Source organism: Narcine bancroftii, chromosome 3, assembly GCF_036971445.1.
Source record: "Narcine bancroftii isolate sNarBan1 chromosome 3, sNarBan1.hap1, whole genome shotgun sequence".
NCBI classification, from domain to species: Eukaryota; Metazoa; Chordata; class Chondrichthyes; order Torpediniformes; family Narcinidae; genus Narcine; species Narcine bancroftii.
In genome coordinates this window covers 104,928,022-104,953,587 of record NC_091471.1, presented here as the reverse complement: position 1 = coordinate 104,953,587, position 25,566 = coordinate 104,928,022, and the positions used below count along the sequence as shown (strand labels likewise).

The 25,566-nt window shown below is 39.2% G+C and overlaps 1 protein-coding gene across 1 annotated transcript in view; it reads right to left on the bottom strand.

Moving 5' to 3' along the window:
* Positions 1 to 25,566, bottom strand: part of corin (corin, serine peptidase) — a 196,190-nt gene that overhangs the window by 45,648 nt on the left and 124,976 nt on the right. The window contains exons 7-12 of the mRNA XM_069924726.1: positions 23,399 to 23,509; positions 19,004 to 19,126; positions 16,482 to 16,586; positions 15,613 to 15,844; positions 14,468 to 14,613; positions 12,664 to 12,771 (exon numbers count right to left, since the gene is read on the bottom strand). Coding sequence (XP_069780827.1) covers positions 12,664 to 12,771; positions 14,468 to 14,613; positions 15,613 to 15,844; positions 16,482 to 16,586; positions 19,004 to 19,126; positions 23,399 to 23,509 — 825 coding nt within the window. The remainder of the gene's footprint in view (positions 1 to 12,663; positions 12,772 to 14,467; positions 14,614 to 15,612; positions 15,845 to 16,481; positions 16,587 to 19,003; positions 19,127 to 23,398; positions 23,510 to 25,566) is intronic.

Genomic DNA, 25,566 nt, shown 5'->3' with positions numbered 1-25,566 from the left:
ATGCAATAGAGCCTCAGGAAACACCACTGAGAGCACTCTTTCACCATTCCTTGTTCCCCTTTTGATGCTGACCCTATCACAATAAGATCTGGATTTGTTAAAGAACAGAAGGACTAGGAGTATGAATGAATAGGTCACCTGGCCAGTTCCGCCATTCAATAAGATCACGACTGATCTGCCCGTGGATTCAGCTCCACTTACCTGCCATTCCCTTTAACTCTTAATTCCTCCACGATTCAAAAATCTGTCTTGTGTACATTTAGTGATGCAGTCTCTCCTACTTCCTTGTGCAGAGATTTCCACAGATGCACTTCTCTGATTTTAAAGGTACTCCCTCGAATATTGACTCTATGTCCCCTATGGTTCTCATCTCATTGGCCAATAATTCCTTTCATAATTTTAAGTTTCTATAAGATGATCCCTCATCCTGCTCATCTCCAGTGAGTACAGTCCCAGTCGACTCAGTCACTCCTCATAAGCTTTGTGCCCCATTTCTGAAATCAACCTATACACCTCCTCTTGATGATCCAGCAATTGAATAAGAAAGCATCACTGAGCTAGTTTTAAACATCACCTGCATAATAAAAGATTCTTTCTTCTTTCGCTTGGCTTCGCGGACGAAGATTTATGGAGGGGTACGTCCACGTCTGCTGCAGGCTTGTTGGTAACTGACAAGTCCGATGCAGGACAGGCAGCCACGGTTGCAGCGGTTGCAAGGGAAAATTGGTTGGTTGGGGTTGGGTGTTGGGTTTTTCCTCCTTTGTCTTTTGTCAGTAAGGTGGGCTCTGCGGTCTTCTTCAAAGGAGGTTGCTGCCCGCCGAACTGTGAGGCACCAAGATGCACGGTTGGAGGCGATATCAGCCCACTGGCGGTGGTCAATGTGGCAGGCGCCGAGATTTCTTTAAGCAGTCCTTGTACCTCTTCTTTGGTGCACCTCTGTCTCGGTGACCAGTGGAGAGCTCGCCATATAAAACGATCTTGGGAAGGCGATGGTCCTCCATTCTGGAGACGTGACCCACCCAGCACAGTTTGGTCTTCAGCAGCGTGGATTCGATGCTTGCAGACTCTGCCAGCTCGAGTACTTTGATGTTGGTGATGAAATCATTCCAATGAATGTTGAGGATGGAGCGGAGACAGTGCTGATGGAAGTGTTCTAGGAGCCGTAGGTAATGCCGGTAGAGGACCCATGATTCCATCTCCATCGGGCACACAGAACTCAAAACAGTCAACCAGTTTACCTACCTCAGCTGCACCATTTCATCTGATGCAAGGATCGACAAAGAGATAGACAACAGATTCGCCAAGGCAAATAGCGCCTTTGGAAGACTACACAAAAGAGTCTGGAAAAACAATCACCTGAAGAAACACACAAAGATCAGCGTGTACAGAGCCGTTGTCATACCCACGCTCCTGTCATAATAAAAGATAAAAGCCAGAAAATTCTACAGAATCCTGATTAGTGCACAAGTTCAAATTTATATTATTAAACTTAACAAGTCTGCACATGCCAAGTGCAACTTTCGATCTGCTGTACAAATGGATGGCAGTCAAAGATTGGTTAAAGCAAAGACAAAACTTCCACATTTTAGACAAGGATGAAAATGATGGATTTTAAAAGTTGTGATTCATTCAGCATTGAAAGCAGGCCTGCTGTTTCTGAGGATAGGATTGCTCCAGGGTTTTCACGCATTTTGAGCTGCAGTTATTGCAGAAGACTAGGTGGGAACACTACTTTTTGCATAGATGTGGTATTGTTCTCAATGTCTCCAACTTGAAGATGATTCACCAAAAGGATTTCAATTTGGTCTCAAAAGGATGTTACAACTCTGATGGACCACATTATCCCAAAAGTCTAGATGCTGATCAAAATGATTTCAACCTCATTTTTTTCCTCCCTATCATATCCTTCCAGAATGGAAAGTCTTTATAGTAGCCACCTTCCTCCCTTTCTTTCAGATCTTTTCATTGTGATCTAATGGTGGAAAAAAAATCCCAAGACCTTTGGAGCTCCTCTTTCTACTTTAATGCTTGACTTTTGGTGCTGCAACTCTCACACACAGAGTGGCATCACCTACGGCTCCTAGAACGTTTCCACCAGCGTTGTCTCCGCTCCATCCTCAACATTCATTGGAGCAACTTCATCCTGAACATCGAAGTACTCGAGATGGCAGAGGCCGACAGCATCGAATCCACGCTGCTGAAGATCCAACTGCGCTGGGTAGGTCACGTCTCCAGAATGGAGGACCATCGCCTTCCCAAGATCATGTTCTATGCCGAGCTCTCCACTGGCTACCGTGACAGAGGTGCACCAAAGAAGAGGTACAAGGACTGCCTAAAGAAATCTCTTGGTGCCTGCCACATTGACCACCGCCAGTGGGCTGATATCGCCTCAAACCGTGCATCTTGGCGCCTCACAGTTCGGCGGGCAGCAACCTCCTTTGAAGAAGACCGCAGAGCCCATCTCACTGACAAAAGACAACGAAGGAAAAACCCAACACCCAACCAACCAATTTTCCCCTGCAACCGCTGCAACCGTGTCTGCCTGTCCCACATCAGACTTGTCAGCCACAAACGAGCCTGCAGCTGACGTGGACCATTGAAGGGGCTTGGAACAATCAATGGCACGGGTAGTTCTACCCTGACCCTTGTCTGAATAACTTGCACCTGATGAAAACAGGGCAGTTTACAATATTAAATATCAGATGGTGCTGCTGTGAGACTAAGCAGTAATGCCAGCCCATGCAGACTCAAGACCTGTCTCCACTCAGTTTTGAACCTGAAAAAAATCGTGATTAAGGAGAGACTGAGATAATTCTCCTTGTGAGAGAGGAAAGCTGCTCCCTACAGCTGGAAGGCATCAAAACGCAGAGGCAGCAGCTGGAAGCTGGCTGTGTAGTAATCCACTGGCTGCGCCCATGAAAGCCCGGCAAATGATAAACCAAGAAAAAAGGACCCAAAGAAAGGTACTCTATAATAAAGTATGCCTAGACTGCTGGCCCTAACACGATGACATCGCTGACGACTCATGAACAAAGTCAGTGAATAGGGTGGTGGGGTACTTCTGCAGGACAATTAACAAGATGAGAATATTATGGTCAAATGCAGGACTTTGATTAAGCGTCCAGCTTCAATTTCCTCACACGTGAGATAATGTGGGCTTTCAACAAGATTCAGAAGAAAGCAATTGGAATAATTATTGCTGATAAAGCATCTTAATTATCAAGACTAGTTGAAGAATTTAGACTAAATAGTTTAGAGGGTACATCTGAGAGAATGCCATAAGGGCATTTCCCCTCATAGACCACTTGTATAGTGGAGGCCAGTTTGCTGAATTATGTCAAGCTACAGCTGGATGGGCTTCCAACGTGACTGGAACTCATTTTGCCCAAAGAGTAGTAATTAAATAAAACAAACAAATTTCAGATTTACTGTCAGAGTATATACAGAACATCACATACAACCCTGTGATTCGTTTTCCTGCAGGTGAGGCAAACTTACCACTTATTGGTAGGGAAACAAAAACTGCACATAGCATAAATAAATAAAGAACTGTAAACAAAGTGACTGTGTAATACAAAGAGGAAAAAAAGGAAGCATCCTTAAATGCATCCCTGGGTGAGATTGTGGTTGAGAAGTCTGATGGTGAAGGGATAGCAGCTGTTCCTGAAACTGGTGGTGTGAGTCTTGTGATAGTGGCAGTGAGAACAGAGCATGTGCTGGGTGATATGGATCCTCGATGATTGCTGCTGCTCTCCAATAGAAGTGTTTCCTGTAGATCTTCTTGATAATGGGGAGGGTTTGTCTGTGAAGTCCTGGGCTGTATCCACTACTCTCTGCAGGGCTTTACACTCAGGGATGCACCATGATGCATCTGGTCAGCACATGTTCCACCACACATCTGTAAAAATTTGCTATTTTTTTTCCAATGTCATACCAAACCTCTGCAAACTCCTGAGGAAGTAAAGGCGGTGACGTACTTTCTTCACGATACCAGTAGTGTGTTGGGCCCAGGAAAGATCCTCTGAGATAGTGACTCTCAAGAACTTAAATTTGATCACCTTCTCCACCTCTGATCCCCCAATGAGCACTAGCTTGTTAACTTCAGGAAGAGAAAACCAGAGATGTACAATCAGCTCCTTGGTTTTAGTGACTTTCAGTGCGAGGTTGTTGTTGGTGCACCATTCAGTCAAGTTTTCAATCTCCCTCCTGTATCAGGGCCCAAGTGACATACTAAATTATTTTTAACCAGTTACAACTACTTATATTCATCAGGTTGGGATTTATTCCGATTTCCTCCCCTAATGGAGTATCATATGATTTCAAGTGCTTGGACAATGTATACACATTATATGCAGGGAATTTCAGCTCCATTGGGCAGGCCAATGAACCAGAAACTTTATCATCATGCCATTGTTTGTATGTTTTATTTTTATAAATGTAATCCTGATTAGTGCTGTAATATGCTGAATGACACTACAAAACAAAACTGCAGTCGAATCAATTTAACTTGTTTCTAAAAGATACTGCTTTGTGCGTCAGAACCCTAATATACTGCCTGCAGTAGAAAGCAGACAACCTTGTCTACTGATTGTTACTAGGAGCTACTTGTTTGTTGATTGTTCTAGTGCTTACATTCTCAACAACAGCCTGACAAGTTATCAGTTTACTGGCTCCAGTGATTCACAAATTAACTATTTGCAATGCACTTTTGCCAAAACATTCCCCTTTATAACAAACTTATGGACATAATTAAGGATGGTTAGTAAAACGCTATTGCAGAACCAGTGACCCAGGCACAAATCTGCAGTTGTCTGTAAGGAGTTTGTACTTTCTCCCCGTGGGTTTCCTCTGGGTGCTCCGGTTTCCTTCCACATTTCAACGACATATAGGGTTAGTAAGTTAATTGGTCACATGGATGTATTTGGGTGGCACAGGCTCATGAGCTGTATCTCTAAATTAAACATAAGTGAGCAACATTAAGTCTGTAATCTAGTACTCAAATTCAAGTTTATCACCATATACTGTATACTGATGTGTGGTAAGAAAGTTTGCTTTGTGGGCAGTCCAGCTACTCACATATGGTACTCTATGTAAAGTGCAGAGTCCAGAGTTACAGGAAGAAATCAGTTAGCACCGACCAAAGGCAACATTAATTTACTAGCGTGAGGTTCATTCAGGAGTCTGATCATGGCATCAAGGAAATTGTCCTTGAATCTGGCAGTTCATGATCTCACACTTAAGGAGTGTGAGGAGAGCGTGGCTGGGGTGGGATGTCCTTTAATAATGGGAGCTCCTCTTTCAAGGCAGTAAGTAGTATAGATGTTCACGGAGGGGAGCAGGATTTGTGTGATGGTCTGAGGTGCATTCGCAATCCTCTGCAGTTTCATGTAGTCTTGGGTGGTGCAAGTGATGGACCCTGACAGGCATCTGCATAATGGTGCATCTGTATAAGTTGTTCAGGAACACAAGTGACTCTTCAAATCTCTGAGGAAGTAGAGGCACTGGTGCACCTTCTTAGCTATCATAACAATGTGGCTGTACTAGAATATTCATGAACTCTCTGACACTCTCAAGTACTCCGAGATTAGCTGTGACTCACACTGATGTCTCTTCTGGTCTACCTCAACAGCACACATCAGCTCCACCTTAGTGGAGCAACAGCAGCTTTGGCATTTTACCCCCATCTTCTGTTTTGGACATCCAGACACAGTGCCAAATTAGGGATAGGTCCATGCGCACAGGAAGCAACATGCAAGGGTTAAAATGACTTGCAAACCTATTTTTGGCAAGAAACCAGCTGGCTAATATTGTTTACATATTGATTTTATATCCTAGTAACACCTAATTCCGAGTTTAGCTAATTTGCATGTTTAAAATAAACAATTTAGTTTTGAGCTTTGCTTTATACTGTTTAGAACTGGGGGTATGAAGATGGTCTAGATAATTCTTTTGACTATTCTTTTGAATGAATTAATATTGTATTGTCTGTTTTATTAATTGTTTTAAGTATAGTTTAATTGTTTTATCAAAAGTTCTTAACATACAAGTTCTAATAAACAGTGAAACAACTCAATGCTACTTTAGAATGGACTTTTCATTTAATGAGTCAAAACGGCTTCTCCATGTTGTGTGAGGAAGACCGTCACAATATTTAGTCAAAGGAATTAGGATTATTGACTCGTTAATCAATAAAAAATTATTTAGTCAAATGTATTTGGACTATTGGCACATTAGTCAAAAGAGGATGGAATTGAAGACATAGAAAATTGGGAAATGGATTTGGAAGAGAAGACTAGATAGATTGGGCTTTGTTTAGAGCAGATCGATAAAGCAAACGCACAACGTCAACAACATCAAGACCACTAAAGCAGTAGTAAGCCTTATTGGACTTTCTTTCTGTCTGTTTATTAAATTAGAACACAGTTTGGTGAAATTGGCAAATGTCCTCTGAGAACAGTTTTGGTTTTGGAGAGATGGTTATGCATTTTTGGTGTCTGAGTGCAGCACTTGATTGAATGAAGGAAGCAGCAGCTGCTAAAAAACTGTCGAGAAGATGAAGATATCAGAACTTATAGAAGAATTGTGAAGTTGGCAATTAGAGACAAATGGAAACAACGTGACTCTTCATGCAAGACTGAAGGAGGATTTAGATAAGAAGGTTACAGTTGTTGAGGATACTGTAACTGATTTGTGTCAATCTTAAAAAAATTAAAATCTTTAGTTATAAAATATATATTTCTTAGTAAAGTAAATTATAGAGTTAAATATGTTTCTAGTGAGGGAATTGTGGGCAGGATACAGGGTCACACACAGGTCACAGCATATTTTCAGATACACCACTGAACTGAGAAAGAGAATTAATTTTCAGTCGCAGAGTCTGGAAGAACAATAACATTATGGAACTAAAGTGTTCTTAATTAAAACTCAAGACATGGTGAAAAGCTTTTGTGTTTACACCCAGCATTTTGCTGACAGCTGTATCAATAAGTAATTTTTCCTCGAGAGATGTATTCAAACTTTCCAGCATCATAAACCATTTAAGCCTCTTGGAACAGAGATGAGGTCAGAGGTTGTTATGGATATGGAGTGGTTTTGAAGAAAGGCGGGAGGTTTTGCAGAAATGAAACTAAAACTGTGGTGATGTCACATCACATGATGTCAGAGAACCATGAATGAAGAAGGCAGAGACATTTTGAACCCAGAAGGAGAAATTGATCCTCCTGTGAAAGACACAGGGGTAAAACAGTAGGCTCTGGAAAGAGAAAGAAATCCTGTTCTGTATTGTATTATCCCTATCATAGGAGATGCACAAAATCAATGGCGATAAAGAAGAGTCGCTTCACTGTCTCTTTGAATAAGGAAGACAGTTTTGGAATTGAAGATACAGTAACCAAAAAAGGTACTGTTGTATGTTACTCCATGAAAAGGGGAACACAAAATAATGGCTTTAAAATAAGTAAGATCACTTATGACTGTCTCTTTTGCACAAATTTCAAAATCTCCAACAAGAGAGAACACTCATGTGAAGAATATCTATCTGAAAGACAACTCATCAAAAGACTTGAGAGTTTAAAGAAATCTGAAAACAATGTTTAAAAGTGTTTTATAATGACTTCTGAACTGTGATTTAAAAAGATCCTCAAGTTCAACAAGATATTTGAAACTGGACTTTAAAATTGACTTTTCAGACTCAAGCTTAAATTATATTGGTTTGGACCTACACACACATGCACACATTTATATTTGTGCATAGTGGGAATTAAGTTGGAGTTATGTTTAGAGATAACTCAGTGTTATGTTATTAATAGTTTAATAAAAACTATTATTTTGAATGTACCATCGTCTGGTGAATCTTCCATTGCTGTTCCTTTGTTGGTAGTAATAAAATTTTGTTAGTTTGTAACAATACAAATCCCACAGAATTACTGCAAATACCAGTTATTGAAACTGAGATCAGCCCAAAGTAGAGGCTGAAGTTACACCACAAGATGGTGGTGAGGGGGATGAGCAATCCAAAATGGAGGCAGGGTCAGATATTAAGGCACCATCTGATGTACATGACCTAATTATATGCATCAAATTCTTCCAGCAGGAGAAGCAAGAGGAACTCTAGAGCAGACCCCAGAGTTTCAAGTACTGAATCTATGCATTTAAAGATTCACGCATACATGGCAACTCTTAAAGTGGAAAAAGCAATTCTTCAGTTTAAATTACACTTGAAGATAAGGGGGAGCAGATAAGAATGACACGGGTGTGGTGACGACAAGAAAAGGAGCTACCGGAGGTGCAGCAGTGAAAAGAGGAGCTGCAGGAGGAGCAGCTAAGAATGGAAAAAGTGAAGCTAAAAAGGCAAAAGAAGGAACTGGAACAAGACAAAAAAAAATTGCTGTTAATGAGGCCAGGTCACAGCCAATGGAAGACTTGGTCGTATATGACGCTCAAATAAATTATTAAAAGCATCAAGTTTTTAGGATTGACTTAAGAAAAAGAAAATATTGAATACTAGGGCTGAGCCAGTGATAGAACCACAGGACGTGATTGATCATGGACTAGACAGATTAATAACTCGGTGCTGAGCCAATACTACAATCACAAAATGTGCTTGGTCCTGAAATAGACAGGTCTAGGCAGATGGCTGAGCCACACAACATGCTTGGTCAAGAACCAGGCAGGTTAAGGCACAGAGTTGAGCCAGTGATGTGGATGCGAGATGTGCAAGATCCCAAATTATTTGGGTTGATGCAAGGAGCTAGATATCAAACCCCAATGAAGGTTGCATTGGTCAGAGAAAGGAGCCAAATGCCATGTTATGGAGGTGCTTCTGGCATTACAAGACAAGATGAGATAGCTGCACCATTATTGCAATTATCCTCTGCCCGAGAGAGATTCCATTTTTTGACGGTGACCCCCTCAAATTCAAACCGATTATGAAAAAGCTTTAAATGCAGTTTTCAAATTAGGTGTCAAAACCAGGAGGATTGTTTATATTATTTGCAGCAGTTCACAAGAGGACCACCACAAGAGGACCACCACAAGAGGACCACCACAAGAGGACCACCACAAGAGGACCGCCACAAGAGGACCGCCACAAGAGGACCGCCACAAGAGGACCACCACAAGAGGACCACCACAAGAGGACCACCACAAGAGGACCACCACAAGAGGACCACCACAAGAGGACCGCCACAAGAGGACCGCCACAAGCGTTGCCAACATATGAATCCTAATGTCGGATTCAAAAAGGCTAAGTGGTTCCTAGAAAAGCATTTTGGCGACAAGTATAACATTTCTATGTATAGAAGGCTCTTGCATGGTCGTTAATAAGACCAGAGGACATGAAGCGTTTACAAGCTTACGCCCTCTTTCCCAGACGATGTTGCAACATCATAAGAGATTGGCCAGCTTTGAGAGCTTTACATACCTCATTGGAAATAAATTACCCAACCGGATGATAGAATTATGGAGAAGTCAATTTGTTGAATTCCAAAAAAGAAACTATGTGACAACAATTTGTAAGGATTTGGTGGAGTTCATTGAAGGGCAAGTGGATTTTATCACAGATCCAGTGTATGGAATTAAAAGTACTCAAACAGTGAGTAAAGAAGTTGAGAAATCCAAATCGTATCCACAACCAAAGTTGAAGAAAAGTACATTTGCCACCTCTCTGACAGGGGTGGATAAAGAAATTAAGGAAAAAGAAAGTTTGCCTGTTGTGAAGAAAAGTTTTTTCTGTAATGATAAACATGATTTGAAAAAGTGTTCCCAGATGAAAAAGAAGACGCATAGTGAGAAAATCCCTTTTTTTGTAGGAAAATGGAGTATGTTATGGTGTTTGTGTAAAGGACACATCAGCAAAAAGTGACTCAGCTGTGATATCTGTAGTCAAAAACACATCCTAATATACTACATATCCTTAAGGAAAAGAAAAATACGGAAAAGGAACAAATGATAAGGAAAGAGGCGGTGAAAACAGTACTGAAGCTTTGGTATTGACAAGTGGTCTTACTGGGGCCAATGCAGATAACTGCAAACTCTTAATAGTACTTGTACAAGTTAAGGTCAAGAACAGGAATGCAACAGTACATACATGTGCATTTCTTGACCCAGGAAGCACTGTGTCATCTTACACAGTGAAATGTATGAAAAAGCTTAATCTTAAAGGAAAAGAGTCAAGGATTCTATTGAAAACTATGGGTCAAGAAAAGGTCATTGAAACTAACATGGTTTCAGGGTTAGAGGTTGCTGGAATACACAGCGACAATTTTTGTGATCTTCCAGGCATATACATACAGAAGACTATGCCTGGGCATAAAGGAAACATTCCACATCAAAATGATGTGGATCAGTGGTCATATCTGAGGAAGGTTTATATACCGGAAAATAACTCAGAAATAAAGATGCAAATTGATTTAGATGTACTAAAGGTTCTGGAACCAATAGAAGTGATACTGAGTGTGAGAGGTGGACCTTACGCTATCAAAACTATGCTTGGATGGACAATCAATGGTATTGATATTGCTCAGAAGCAGTCAACAATAAGTGTTGATTTGATATTGATTGTGAAACTCGACGAACCATTGAAACAACTGTTGAAGGCAGACTTTCTGAACACCTTGGTAACAACCAAAACTCTGAAAGAATACAAACAGTTCTTAGAAAATCTTTCTGATGAAAATAAATCCAGAGCATCTAAACCAGTAAAGAATAAATTGTTCTCATCAAAAATGGATGAAAATGGAGTATTAGAAGATTCTACAAATACTGCTGGTGATTATTCCTGCAAAGCTAAATCCAGGGCAGGAATGAAACAAGTGTCTGGGAACAAATCTGAAAGTAGCTTTTGTAGCCCAGATGCACCAGCAAATAAGATCAATGAAGAAATATTGCAATATGTTTTAAAACTAGGCAAACACAGAAAATTGCACTGATGGTATAAAGGAGCATTTCATTGACAATATAGTTCATCTGCCTTCAAAGTACAAAATGTTAAAAAAGGACTTAGTAATATTGGATATTCCAGAAATCAGTGACCAAAAGAGTTTTAACTTTGCACTTGGAAACAAAACTGATTTTCAGAAAATTGGGAATGAAACTGAATCTGATGATTCTTCAGTTTTTAAAGCAACCCAGAGAGAAGATCAGAGAGCAGTTGACAAGAATGGAGAATTAATTGTAAATAGAATTTGTAAAACCAAGCAGAAGAAAAGAATGACTGCTAAAGAACTGAATACAGTCACTGATGGGATTTAGCCCCATCGCGATGCTTACAGTTGAAAGAGGAGATTCATTTTTTGAAAGAGAACAAGTCATTCTTTAATGGCACAAGACAATTGACTATGGAAAACAATCATGAATGTACCTTGAATACCCAGTTAATAACAATGCAGAAAGAAAGGAATATTACATTTCACCAATGCAAGAAGAAAGGTGAAAAAAATTCAAACATCTTGAGTATACTATAGAACGGCTGAAAGCAGAGGTACCAATGCATCAAATAACCTTTTTAGTCCAAGTTACTAGATTCTCAGAAGATCATGGGAAAATTACTTTCCTATTGAAGGAATTAAATGCAGAGGAAAAAGTTAATAAAAGACTTCAAGATAAATTATCAAAAAATGAGAATGAATTGGAAGTTGCAAAATTGGATCTGAGATTATTGGAAAGGACAATAGAAGCCAGAGTGGCTGTTGATGAGTGCAAGGAACCAATTTCGTTCGAGTCCTACCTTTTCTTTAACCAACCGCAAAAGACAAAGAGAAAAAGGTCCATCTTGTGCCCTCAAGAAAGCGAATACCTTGGAAATTAAGAATCATGTTCAAGCACTGAATAGGGTCGGGGCAAGAGGATTAAGACTAAAAATGGCTTTTTGAACAGACCAATTACCAAAATCTGTCTTTTACAAGAAGCAGTAAGCTTTAATGATTTACTTCCACTTTCTTTTGAATATTTACCCAATGTATTACTATGTTTGATTTTTTTTTCTTTATAATAGTAATTATTATTTTTTTAGATATAATAATTAGGGCCAGTATTGTAAGGGTTAAAATTACTTAAAATGACTTGCAAACATATTTTTGCAAGAAACCAGCCAGCTAATATTGTTTACGAATTCCATGAGTATGTCTCCTAGTAAAAGCTAATTCCAAAGTTAGCTAGCTTGCATGTTTAAAATAAACAATTTAATTTCGAGCTTTGCTTTATACTGTTTAGAACCGGGGACATGAAGACGGTCCAGATAATTCTTTTGACCATTCTTTTGAACTTATTAACATTTTATTTTCTGTTTCATTAATCGCTTTTATTATAGTTCAATTGTTTTATCAAAGTTCTTAATGCATAAAGTTCTAATAAACAGTGAAAAACTCAATGCTACTTTAGAACAACCTTTTCATTTAACGAGTCAAAAAAATGCTGTCTCCATGTTGTCTGAGCGATTATAAAGGAAGGTCGTGGCAATACAACATTTCAGCAGCCTAAACTCCAAGGAAAATGAGCAGAATCCGCTGATAAGCTGGAAACAAAAATAATTGTATCCAGTACTTGGAAAATTGTGGTGGCAGTCTGCTAGGAAATTGTGGTTGCAGTCTGCTAGGAAATTGTGGTGGCAGTCTGCTAGGAAATGTGGATAAATATCTTCTCAAAAGACATTGAAATCACACCTACCACATTTTTCTTCATCACTAGCATCATCACAGTCTGGTTCCCCATCACACTGTTTCGAAGCCAAGAGACATCTCCCTGAGTTGCACTTGAAATGACTCGGCGAGCACTCTGTTGACAGAATATTAAACTGACACTGTATCAGGTGATAATATTTAAACTTTGAACACTTGAAAAACGCTTTATGCAGACTGGCAGATCACCCATTATAATATCACCACATATTAAATTTAATCACTAGAAGGTAACAAGTATGTCAATCTTATAATTAAATAGTGAAGTATAAAAATGAAGTTTTTTTCTAACAATATTGACCTCAATTGCTCCCAGATTTGTTTGAGGGTGCAAGGTTCAAGCTCACTTACTTTCATTTGTACCATGTCTGAATCAATTAATGGTCTGATACACTTTCGATGCCTAAATTGCATCAAAGCCACCAAAACATTATAAATGCTGGCATGGTTTTCAGTTCAGGTCACAGCCTCTTCAAACATAAATATGTTAACTTGTTGCTGAAAGAAACCAGGCAGATTTCTGGAAGTTATTTCTAGGCTTTCTGACAACTAATTCAAGAGGAGGAATTTATCTTTATAATTTTTAAGACCTGCTGAAAAGTTACCTTCTTCCACCTCCATCAATGTCCCTCACTTTCATCTCTGGATCTGATGATCTGTTGAGGAGACCTTAATCCATGCTTTTGACATTTCCATGCTCACTTGTTGCAACACTCTCCTGGCCTCAGATCTTTACTCTCTAAGGCCTTCAGATCATTCAAACTCTGCCAACACCTAGCATTGTCCTGTTAACTCAATAACCCTGTGCTCACTGATCAATAAGTCAGATTTAAAATTCACTCAGATGATCTCCATGACCTTGTCCTCCCAAGACCTCAGTTGTCCTTCGTATATGTGGCCATGCACATTCCACATTCTATTTTCTCTACAATTCCCATTTATACCATGACCAAACTTGAACCAAAACTCTGAAATCCATAGTTCTCGACAGCATTCGATTATTTTTACAAACTCATCTCAACTCTTATTAATTGGATCAGGTTTTTAGTTGCACCTCCACCCTTGTTTAATGCCATAGGCTAATAAAATGTCCTGTTTCCATTTTTCTTGAAAATTATATCCATGTCAAATTTTAAAGAACTACAAGATCTAACGAATAACGGGAAAATATCAACACATCTTGCAAATGCAACTATCAAACTTAAAACAAGTCAAGCAGCATGAATATTTTAAAGGTTATCAATGCACTTTATAAGTGCATGTATTTTCAATGCTGATGCAGTATGATGTTCAGAATTGCAAGCTGCATCTAGTGTTGGTGGTGAGTTGACCAGACCCAGCTGAGCAAGATGTAGGTACCCTGGGCAAAATAAATGAAAAATTCATTGCAGAAATTTTGACGTCAACTTTAAAGGGGATATGAAGGAAATTCCAATTTCCATTTTCATCACTTGGGTAGTAACTGAGTGAAGCAGTTCAATGCCCAGTCAAAGAATGATTGTGATTTTCATTTAGAATGAAAGTAAATTGGTTGCATAAAAAGTGGGGAGGGGAGTAATATGACAGCAAAATATTTGGATAGTGAAAATTTACCCCTTCATTTTGAAACATGAGCAAAAATGCTCAACAGGGAGAGATTCTGGGATATACTGTTCCGCAAGGAACTTCATCCAAGGAAGAATCCTTATGAAATATTTGCAGTTTGAGGCTGATTAGAAAATGAATGGTTTCTAAAACTTAAACTTCATGTTCATCTAAAAAGTTTACAGGAAGTTTACAGGATCAAAACTAACCTTCCACATTCTCATCAGGCAGCAAGCAGGTCTGGTTGTCGGAGTTTTCCTTAGGGAACTGACTGCAGTCCATGTCTTCTGGCCACTGAAGTCCAATTATGCTCATCAATGTCTCACAGTGTTCCTTGGAGTCTTCACACAGGGATCTCAATTGTAAAATAAAAATAGTATATTTTAATTTGAATGCTTTAAGATTTAGGCCACGAGTTATTTTTCCCGTTATTTGTTGGATCTCATTTGCTCTTTAAAATTCAACATGGATACAGTTTTCAAGAAAAATAGCAACAGAACACTTGATTAATCAAGTAACTGCCTTTACTAACATTTCCTGAAATCTACCGACATTCTCGGGCTAAGGTCCGGGACTTCACATCAAAGGTCATACTGAGGCTATATGCAAACATTGCAAATGCTCATTAGGGAAGGGCCACATTTCAAGTTTGTTTTCTATGGGCAGCAGTCCTGCTAGTCATCCCAATTTCAAGCAAAACAGTGAACAGAATGCAAAGTAACAGAGACTGATCTGTTACTACAGAGTAAAAGCAATATAATTTTACTGAAGTAAAATAATAGGTGCAAAAAAGAAGTGCCCTTGAATCTAGTGGTGAGTGATCTCGCATCCATTAATTCTTCCTGATGGGAGAAAGGTGAAGAATGAGTGGCCGGGATGAAATTAGTCTTTTAATGAATTGGCTGCTTTACAGGAAGTTTAAAGCCTTCCAGCCACTCCATATAATTAATTGGAACCTTATATTATCCTATATTAAATCTTCATGGCCTATTTCTGAAGGGTTGTATCTACATGATAGCAATTGTAAAAATATGCCATGGGGAAAAAAGTATTGACTGACATTCTGTATTATGCATGTTTGAATTCTGTATGCATGAATTATATTTTTAAATGACTCTAATCTCTGTACATTAATGTGTAAACTGCCAAAGATGCACAGACCTTCAATGACCTTGCAATGTAATAAAACGAAAATCATGTGAAAACTATAAATGCAAAAATGATACAAAGTCTACCATGTTTATCCGGTCTGTGCTAACTGGCTTTAAACTAGACTCTTTAGTTATATTAAAATAATCATCGTTTCTCTTTTTGACAATGTCTGTTTTTATAAAAGACATTCGATCTATTGTACCTGCAAGGTGGCACACGTTGATTTGTCTCATGGTCACACTTTGGCACAAGGATAGTGCACGCAAAGAACATGAGGTACTTGTAACAACCAGTCTGAACAAAGCTTGGAAAGAGTAAAAATTCCCAGCTAATGGATGCTGCCTTCTGATTTTGGTGGCCCAGATAATTAGGATAGATGGTGGTGTTGTATGGTTGATTCATACAGAGCTCAAGAGTTATAGGTTCACATTTACCTGTAAGAGGGAAGAACATTTAATTTGGTTTTCATTCAGGATACTCATACTAACAATGTGAATAATATAAATGATTAACATAAACAGCACCTTATTGTTAGAAAAAAATAGAATTGTGCATTTTGCCATTAGAATAGTTTTGCAGGCCTTTTAGAAAATTTTAGAAAAAAAAATCAAAACACTGAAGTATAATTACACCTGCAATCACAATGGCAGACTTGGTGAGGGTTGAATTAGCAGGACTCACTGGTAGAAGGTATGGATCAACGGTAGACTAATAGTTGGCATGAGAAATTTTGACACTCCACAATAATATAGTCAGAGGCTATGACTTTGACAGAGCAACTGGCTTTTACCCGACTGTTGTCATCTTACCCGAATAGTTCTGTGCATTGGATAAAGATGCTCTTCTTTGATTCCATGTGTGAATAAGAATGCAATACATTGTGCAATTGGAGACAGAATATGGACAGCACATATTAAGGCAAGGTTGAACAAAATAATTATGCTTTTGCTTGACCTGAGGATGGACAAGTGGGATTGATTTTTTTTTTGGCTCCATGACACACTGCTGACTTTGTAAACTTTTTGTATTTGTTTTAAGCATTAAGTAAACCAATACACTTGTTTAACTTACTGCAGTTTACTCCACTACTGTGAGGTGCACAGCTTGAATTTCCATTGCATGCATTAGCACAGGTGGTTTGAGCACACAATAAACCTTCCTTACAAGAGCTCTGATCTGCAGGAGCAAAGAAAAAGCATATATGGGATTAAATATTTACAATTCTTCTTCCCAAAGTCCTTTATCAGAAGGTCGAGGAAGTTGGCCCACTTTGATCAACCAATCTCAAGGGAACTTTTAGCAGAACCACAAATGATCCCTTTGCCCTTCCAATGGGCCCCTATTATTAGGTAATAGGATTATCATACAATATTATCATGAAACACTAACTTTTAGTACAAGGAACATTTTGATATAAGGTCAAGTAAATACAGAACATTCAATATCACCAGCTGGTGCAAAAAGAAAACTAAAATCACCCACACTGGCTTCATAATTTTAATGGATGTGAACATACACACCAAACTTAACAATATTTACACCATATAATTAGTAGGATTAATAGCATAAAATACCAAATGACACCAGAAACACCACCCTTTAGCCAAAGAGCAAGAAACACTGGAAAGGCTTAACATGTCCAGCAGGATATGAGCTGAGGGCAGTGTTGTGGCTCTTTAGCACCCTATTGTGAATAGGAATGCAATCCATTGTGCAATTGGAGACTAGAAGAAGAGATGTAGTTGTACCTTTCTGTTTCAATTTCTTTTTTCTTTAATCTCTCTCCACTGTTTCTTTGAAGCAATTGATACATTTTAATCATAACAGCCATTTGTCCCAAAAATCCCCTTGATGGCTCCTTGCATTCTCCTCACTGCAGTTAGTTTTCTGTCATCAGAAAAACTTGTAAATGATACAATTAGTCCCTCAACCAACCTGTTGTTAAAAACTGTGATAAATTGTGATACCAACACCAAGTACCCCAATGTCACAACCTACGAACCTGAGAAGGACCCATTTATTTATACTCTGCTTTCTGTCTAATAACCAATTCTCAATGCGTGTCACAATATTATCTTCAACTCTGTGTGTTCTAAATTTGTTGACCAATCTCTTGGCTGAATCCTTATCTGAAACTTTCTGAAAATCCAAATACATCATATCTACTGAATCTCTCCTATCTATTCTATTAGTCCATGCTGAGTGTGCTGCAGTGGGGGGGGGGGGGGGGGGGGGAGGGGGGAGGAGTGGGGGGTGGGTTGGGGGGGGGGGGAGGAGGTATAAAGAGCCCAGTCAGAGGACCACACCAAATGTGGTGTAAGAGAGGTAGAAAGAGCTGGACAGGGGACAACAGCAGGGGGAGGCAGCAGTAAATGAAGTAGTGGCTTTGGTGGGAAAGGCTGTTCAAATAGCGAGAGAGCGATGAGGGCTGGAACTAGGATAGTTATGGGACTACCACTAAAGTGCTGGTCACCCTTTTGGTTTTGGATTGGAAAGCAGCTGTTATTTTTTATTTAAACTTAAAATCTTATTTTCTTGTTATGTTACCCTTGATATTAATGTTAAAAGTTAAAAGCTACTACTGGCATAATTAATCTTGTTACCATTTTCTGTGATTTTTTTTGTTGCGAATCCAAAATAGCACCTTTTGGTGACTTTTTGCAAGTTGACTGTGTGACATGAAAAACTCAGCTTTTCACTGTATCTCAGTACACATGGCAACAAACAATTGAATCAATCCTCAAAAGAACTCCAGCAGATCAATCATTGTTTTCCTTTTGTAAATCTATGTTGCTCTTGGTCAATCTTTTGATTCTTGTCAAAGTGTTCTCGTTTTGGTTTATGCCCTAGTGTCGACCAAATTTACAGTGTAACATACCTATTTTATTCCTTTTCCATAGAATACCAGAGCTTCGAAACAGGGCCTTTGGCTCATCTAGTTCATGCCAAACTATTTATTCCACCTAATCCCATGTTCCTGCACCCGGATCGTAGCCCTCCCTACCACTCCCATCCATGTACCTGGCCAATCTCTCTTAAATTGTTGAAACCAAACCCACAATGACCACCTCCACTGGCAGCTCATTCCACACTCTCTACTCTATGACCACTTTGGATGAAGCAGACCTCATCCTGAAATAACATTTTGTTTCTCTCCTCACAGATGCTGCTTGTCCAGTTGTTTGCTTCCAGCATTAATCGTCTTTCTTTTGGATGTCCAACATCAACCATGTTTTCTGCCAATGTTTATAAACATTAACTTGTTCCACTATCTTGTTTATTTAGCAGAAGTGTTTAAAGGGTATATTAATTGTTTCAATTAACTCTGGCTTAATCTACGTTGCAAACATGTAGAAGAATATTACACAAATCTATGAACCATCAGGGCAAATTAAACCACTGAAAGTCAGATAAAATTATGTTTTTATTACAATCACTTTAGTCCCTTCTCCACATGTTTTTAATTAACTTTAAAATCAATTATATACCATTGCAGAACCATTTAATTTGTTAGGATGACATTCCACTTTATTGAATGACTATAATGTGTAAATTCCAGCATAGTCCGTTGTTTTCACCAAATTATTACAAACCATGAGATCTGGAACAGTTTAGTTCATCACTCCAATCTTCACAGTCATTTTCACCATCACATTGGTAAATGCTTGGAATACATCGGGTATTATTGCATTCCATCAGTCCCTGACTCTTGCAAGCTGCAAAATAATTTTAGCATGTTAAAATATTATGTTGAACTAAAGCTAGTTTCAAAAAATACTTTAAGACCTTTTGAGAACTGAATTCCTGAACAATTCCAGAATAAATGTGAAGGAGGTGCCTCAGCAGTAAACAACTGATACATGAAGTATAAAGGTAGTGAAAGAATCCCAGGACAATAAAGATAGCTTCACTGAAGAAAAGACATTGGGATTAAATGATTGATAGGACTCTGGGGAACTACCACGGAACCTTAATGTGGGCGTAGCTAAAATGCACTGCTTGTCTGGTTTGATCATTTTAAAGTGAAGTCAAAGCTATTTCTTAAAGGAACAAAGAGCCCCACAAGAAAGAACTGCAAGGAAAAGGAAGTGACACTAAATGCAATGGAAAAAATAATAATGCAAGATGTAAAAATCATCAAGCCCCAAAGACACAGATTTCTTAAAGTCAAGAAATGCCTGACAAATTTAATGCAGTATTTAGAAGCAACTAATTTAAGATAAAGTCAATCCATTTGACAAGGTTGAAAAGAGTAGCTGACGAAGAAAAAAAATTAGCCAAGAGATGAGATGAAATGAACCAGTTGGACAGGAAGCAAATATTTTGGTTTCCTGGGTGATACTCAGATTGAAGTTAAAAATGATGCACGCTAGACTTCAATTTTGGCTACATATAAATGATTTGGGGCATCATTATATGATGAAGGTTATACAATACTTCAGAAAAGACAGGTAGCAAAACGTGAATACACATTTAAGAAAACAAACATGGAGTCAAGGTTGTAAACAAGAACATCTGCCGATGCTGGAATCTAGAACGGTAAAAACTCAGCAGGTAAAGCAGTAGCCATCTTCCTAAAAGGCAGTCAACGTTTTGAGCCTGTGCCCTTTATTGGGAATATTGAAAATCAGGCAGATGCCTGAATAAAAAGGTTGTGGGAGATGGGAAAAGAAAATGGGATGACAGGAAAGACATAATAGGTGGATACAGGTAGGAGGGCAGAAGAGAAAGAGGCCAAGAAATGAAAGAGGAAGAGGGCAGAGGGCAAAGGATGGCTCTCTGATCAGAGAAGGAAGGGAAGGGGATGAGGAGATGGAGGAAGGGAGACAGAGGAGTGAGGAAGAGAGAGGCTAATGGAGGAAATAGGAGGTTGTTATTGATGGTGTCTGTTTAGAAACTTCTGAGACAGAATATTTGGTATTCCTCCAATTTATGGGCAACCTCAACTTGGCAGTATAAGAGGCCATGGATAGACACGTCAGAGCGGAATTAAAGTGATTGGCTACTGAGAGGTCCTTACTGTTGCAGTGAACACAGTGAAGATGTTCTACAAAACAATGTGCATCCAATCTTCTTGAAGTGGAGGATGCCAGATCAGGAACTCCAGATGCAGTCAATAATCACTACAGATTCACAAGTGAAGTGTTCCTTCTCAAGGATCTGTTTGCAGTCTTCAATAGTGATGATAGAGGAGGTATAGGGACAATGTAGTATTTCTTGCAGTCAACAGGTGCCTTCCGGTTCTATTTACTACTCAAGATCCATAAACCCATTTGCCCCAGTAGACCCATTGTCTTTGCTTGGTGGGAAGGGATGAGTGGATGGGAGATTCATGGAGGAAGTGATTCCAAAGGGAAGTGAAGAGGAGAGGTGAAGATGCGCCTGGTGGTGGGATCCTGTTCTAATTGGTGGAAGGTGCAGAGAATGATAGATTGGATGAAGAGGCTGATGAGGTGGTAGGTGAGGACAAAGGGATATATATGTTCTTGTTGCATCTTGGAGCAGAGGGGGCCTGTAGGAAATAGAGGAGATGTGGTTGAGGGCTTAGTTAATTACAGTAGAGGGAAGCCATATTTTCTGAAGGAGAAAGACATTGCACGATTCCTGGAAGACCTCAACTTTGGAGAATATATGATTGATACAGAGGAATTGAGAAAAAGAAATGGAACCTTTACAGGTGGCAGAGTGAAAAGAGATGTAATCAAAGTAACTCTGGGAATAGTAGTAGGTTTATAAAAGAAGTTTGCAGATAGCTTGTCTGAAAACAGAGCTCAAGAAAGGAGAAAGAGCTGTCAGAGATGGACCAAGTAAATTAGAGCTCAGCATGGAAGTTGGCAGCAAACTTGATGAGCTCACCATGGGTTCCAAACGCTGAATCAATGTCGTCTTCAATATATCAGAGGAAGAGTTGAGGAGCCTTGTCTCTATAGACGTGCAGCGTAGATTGCTCCACGTAGTCAACAAAAAGACAAGCAAAGCTGGACACATATGGGTGTCCATGGCTACCCCTTTGACTTGGAGAAAGTGGGACAAGTTAAAGGAGAAGTTATTGATGCAATTAATTAAGGAGAAAGTTGCTATTAAGGAGAAAGCAGAGAGCTTTGAGATCTTCCTTATGAGGGATAGAAGAGTATAGGGACTGGATGTCCATAGTGAAAATTAGATGGTCCAGTCAAGGGAACAGGAAGTTGTCAAAGTGATGGAGAGTATGTGAGGTGTCCCAGATGTGGGTGTGGAGTGACTGGACCAAGGGGTATAAAATGTAATTGAAATATGACAATATCATTTCAAAGGAGCATCAGCATGGAAGCAATGGGTCTACTGGGGGCAATTGAGTTTATGGATCTTGAGTAGGAGATAGAACCAGACAGTGCAGGGTTGGGAATACATGAGGTTAGAAGTTGTTGAAGGGAGATTATCAGAAGTGATGAGGTCAAAGATGGTGGGGGAATCAGTGGGATGATTTTGTTTTGGTAGCGAAGGGTTCAAGGGTAAAAAGTGTCTGAGAATTGAAATCTTGCCTCAGCAAATTAATAATTAATGCAGCAAACCAGAACAGTACCACGCTTGTCTGCAGGTTTGATAGAGAGGTTGACATTGGTGTAGAAGGAATGAGGACAATGTGGATGAGATTTGAATAAATGAGGGGAGTGGTGAAGTTGAGACAGTTCATGTCTCAGTGGCAGTTGGAAATGAAAGGATCCAAAACAGGCAGAAGGCCAGAACAAGGTGTCCAAGAGGAGGAAGAAGTCTTAAAATGGAAGAAGGGGTCATCAGTGAGGGGTGGTGAATCCTGTTTGAAGTAGACTCTGAGATAGCAGAAGGGTTCAGTATCATGGGAGACGTTGGTGAAGGGGAACAAAGGTAAGGCCTCTTCTGAATTCAGAGAGTGGGTGGTCAGAGGGGACATGAAGACGTGGCAGGTATATGGAGGGCTGAAGGAGGTGAGATGGAGGGTTGAGGAGGTCAGAGTGGATTATACTTGTTGCAACAATTAAAGAGTATAATCAAAGATAGCTGGAGGTTGAAATACATAATTCCTTAAAGTGTAATTGGAGACCAATGCAGAAATAAAACATGTCTGACACATCTTAAGCTTCATGTGCAGGAATAAAGTCGAAGTGCTAAATTTGATCAGTCAGAGTACCATTTGTAAACAAGAACTTAAAAACTTGAAGCAATAATAGGCATTTGCACTGAAAAAGATCAAGTTATAGTTCCTACTCTGTAACCAACTTTCAATGCTGCAATTTACTTCCTGTGTGGGCTTTTAACAATAGACATCTGAAAAATCCAAATGCCTTGTATGCACGAGCTCCTCATTTCCTCTGACTGCATAGTTTCCTCCAACATCCCATAGACCTACCTGTTGGTTCCCACATTCACTGACCACTGTAAATTTACCTTAATATGCAAGTAGTAGAATCTGTGGGGACTTAATGAGAATGTGGGGAGAATGAAACGGGAATAGCATAGGAGGAGTGCACTGGGTTGTTCAAAGGCCTGTTTCTATACTATAGAACCCTAGCTCTTCCTAATTTCAGCAATGAGTTATTGTTTGGTCCAATATAATAGACAAACACTTCTGTTTAACTAAGTGGAACAACACATAACCAAATTCTTGTTTAAATTTAACATCCTTATACCTGCCCCTTCTAGCAAGAGTTGGAGATAATAACCACTTCAGGGGGTTTTGTTTCACATGATTTAGCTCAGATTAATATGTACTGTGCATCTGGCCAAGATAATTATGTTTTTTTTATTATTTATGTGCAAATTCTGAACTAGATTACACAATAATGTTGAATATTGTGTAGCATGTAAATGTTAGAAGCTAGAGGACTGCTAAGTATTGCCCACATAACTTATTTTTCCTTATTTAAGCAAAATATTCACAAACATCTTAGGATAGTCAGATGCATGACCAATTCTTTTCAAGTTCTGAGCTTCGCTTTCAGCCTCAAGTTTAAGGTGAAGCAGCAACTTACAACAGTTTGCCTCATCAGACATGTCTGTGCAGTCATGGTCTCCATCACAAACCCAGGTCTTTGTGATACACCTGCCATCCCCACATCTGAAATGGAGCTCTGGGTTGCACTCTGTAGGGTGGAAAATGGTTCAAGTCAGTCAAGAAACTATGACATCAATGAGTGCAAATTAACCTGGCAGTTGAGCAGAACCCCATTCCTCATCATAGCACATCACCCAATGTGAGCCATCTTTTGCAAGATCAAAACTTTCTAGCATTGACATGGAACATCCAGTTAGACAAATTCAATGACCTACCCCCATCATCTCACTAAAATACTATTTCACTTTAGCCAAATGACAACTCAATAGCAATTCTTCACTTGCATGCCAAGCCTGTAAAACTCAGCAGGTTATTTGGGCACAAAGCACCCTGTTATCTCTTTACCAACTAGTTAATTTTTAACTCCCAAAATAATTTGGAAGATAATCAATGGTGGAGAACTGTAACAATTCTGTGTCCTTCATGAATCTGGCTGAAATCAGCTGAGGAGAAATCCACAGTGTTTTTAAATGAGACAAACTAAAGCCATACTTCTATTCTAATCCCTATCACCTCCAAGAAACATGCCTTACTTAAAATCAATCAAAGTAAGACCTAGGTCAGTAAATTAACTCAATCTGACCTTTGTTATGAGTCCAGAGGACCCCAAAACCCAGCAGCAATAGAAATTCACCAAGACAATGGTTACTTAAACAAAAGTTGCTTTTAATTTTCTTTAAATATAAAAATAGGATCAAACTTTAACTTATTACTATTAACTTAATCTCCTTCTAATTCTAAGTGCATGCATATGTAATGTGTATATATGTTCAGGAAAGTTCTTTGTTTCACAGTCCAATCATTCACTTCTCACTTCTCCAAGTTCACCAGTATCAGCCAATTCTTATACTGCACACAGAATTTAACATTTATGAATCTTCACAGGCTCTGGTGTTTAATGTTAAATGGATACTGCTCAGGAAGATTTGTTCGTTAGACACACACAAATTGATTTCCTCCAGTCAGTCACTTCAGTGTCTTGGCAAAGAAACTTGCCCCATCATGGGTTTCCAAATGATAACCTCTTCTTCCAAGTCACCACAGAGTTCCTCTTATTTCCCTTATTTCAGGAGCCAGCCAGCCAAATCCTCTTGTAAGGAGTACAAGGGTTTTCAACAGGCTAAACTCAGAACTCACTAGCCATCTTCAAAATGGGGTTTTTCCACAAGCCTGCCAGCTTGCCATTTTTCAGCCACAACTGCTGTAGAACTGACTTCTCTTCCTCTACCTCTGAGAAAAGAATCCTGTTTGTTTTTATTTCCTCTGTTTGCTTGTAAAAACCAAAAAAAAACCTCTCCCAAGGCTCCAAACCCAATCTTTGAAAGACCTTTCAGTATTTGAGCCTAGACTTTGTTCCAATTTTCACCCCCTTTTTGAAGTTCTTTCCGAAGCAGTTCCATTGTCTCTACAAAATCACTCGGAGCTTCAACGACTAGCTTCAGCAAGGTTTTTGCATTTTAAATAAGATGCCTTTTGTGAAGTGTTACTCTGTTTGTGAAGTGACCTATAATAGAACCCCACAATCTATCTCTTTTAAAGACATATTTATCCATAACCATATCCATAATATAACACATAACCCCACTATAATCCCACATCTTTCTGTGCTCTTTTGTTTCAAGTACCCTAAAATAAATATTGCTTGAGGATTAATATTATCAATCAGACAGGCATATTATCAAATGGCAGGCAATCCTCATGGAAGAGGCAAGGGATCAGGTTGTTTTACCTTAGTCCACAGTAACATTAACAAGTTTTTTTTTATCATTTGTCCACAAGATTAATGGACTATCCTGTAACAAAATAAGGAGTTGGGCTGATCTTAGTACAGGCATCTCACTATCAGCCTGCTTTGCTCACTGAGAGATTACTTCTATAAATTTTAAAGTTATTTAGACGAGATTGACGGTTTGAAAATCTGACCTGAACTTTGGAACTCTGATTACCAGATCAATATTTTATGCTGTGTTACTTTGGACCTCTGATAGCAACCAAACTGACAAGCCACAGTCTATTAGCAGCTTACAGACCTACGGCTCCATGACAGAGAGGGAATCAACCAGGAGGCACTGACCATCCAACCAC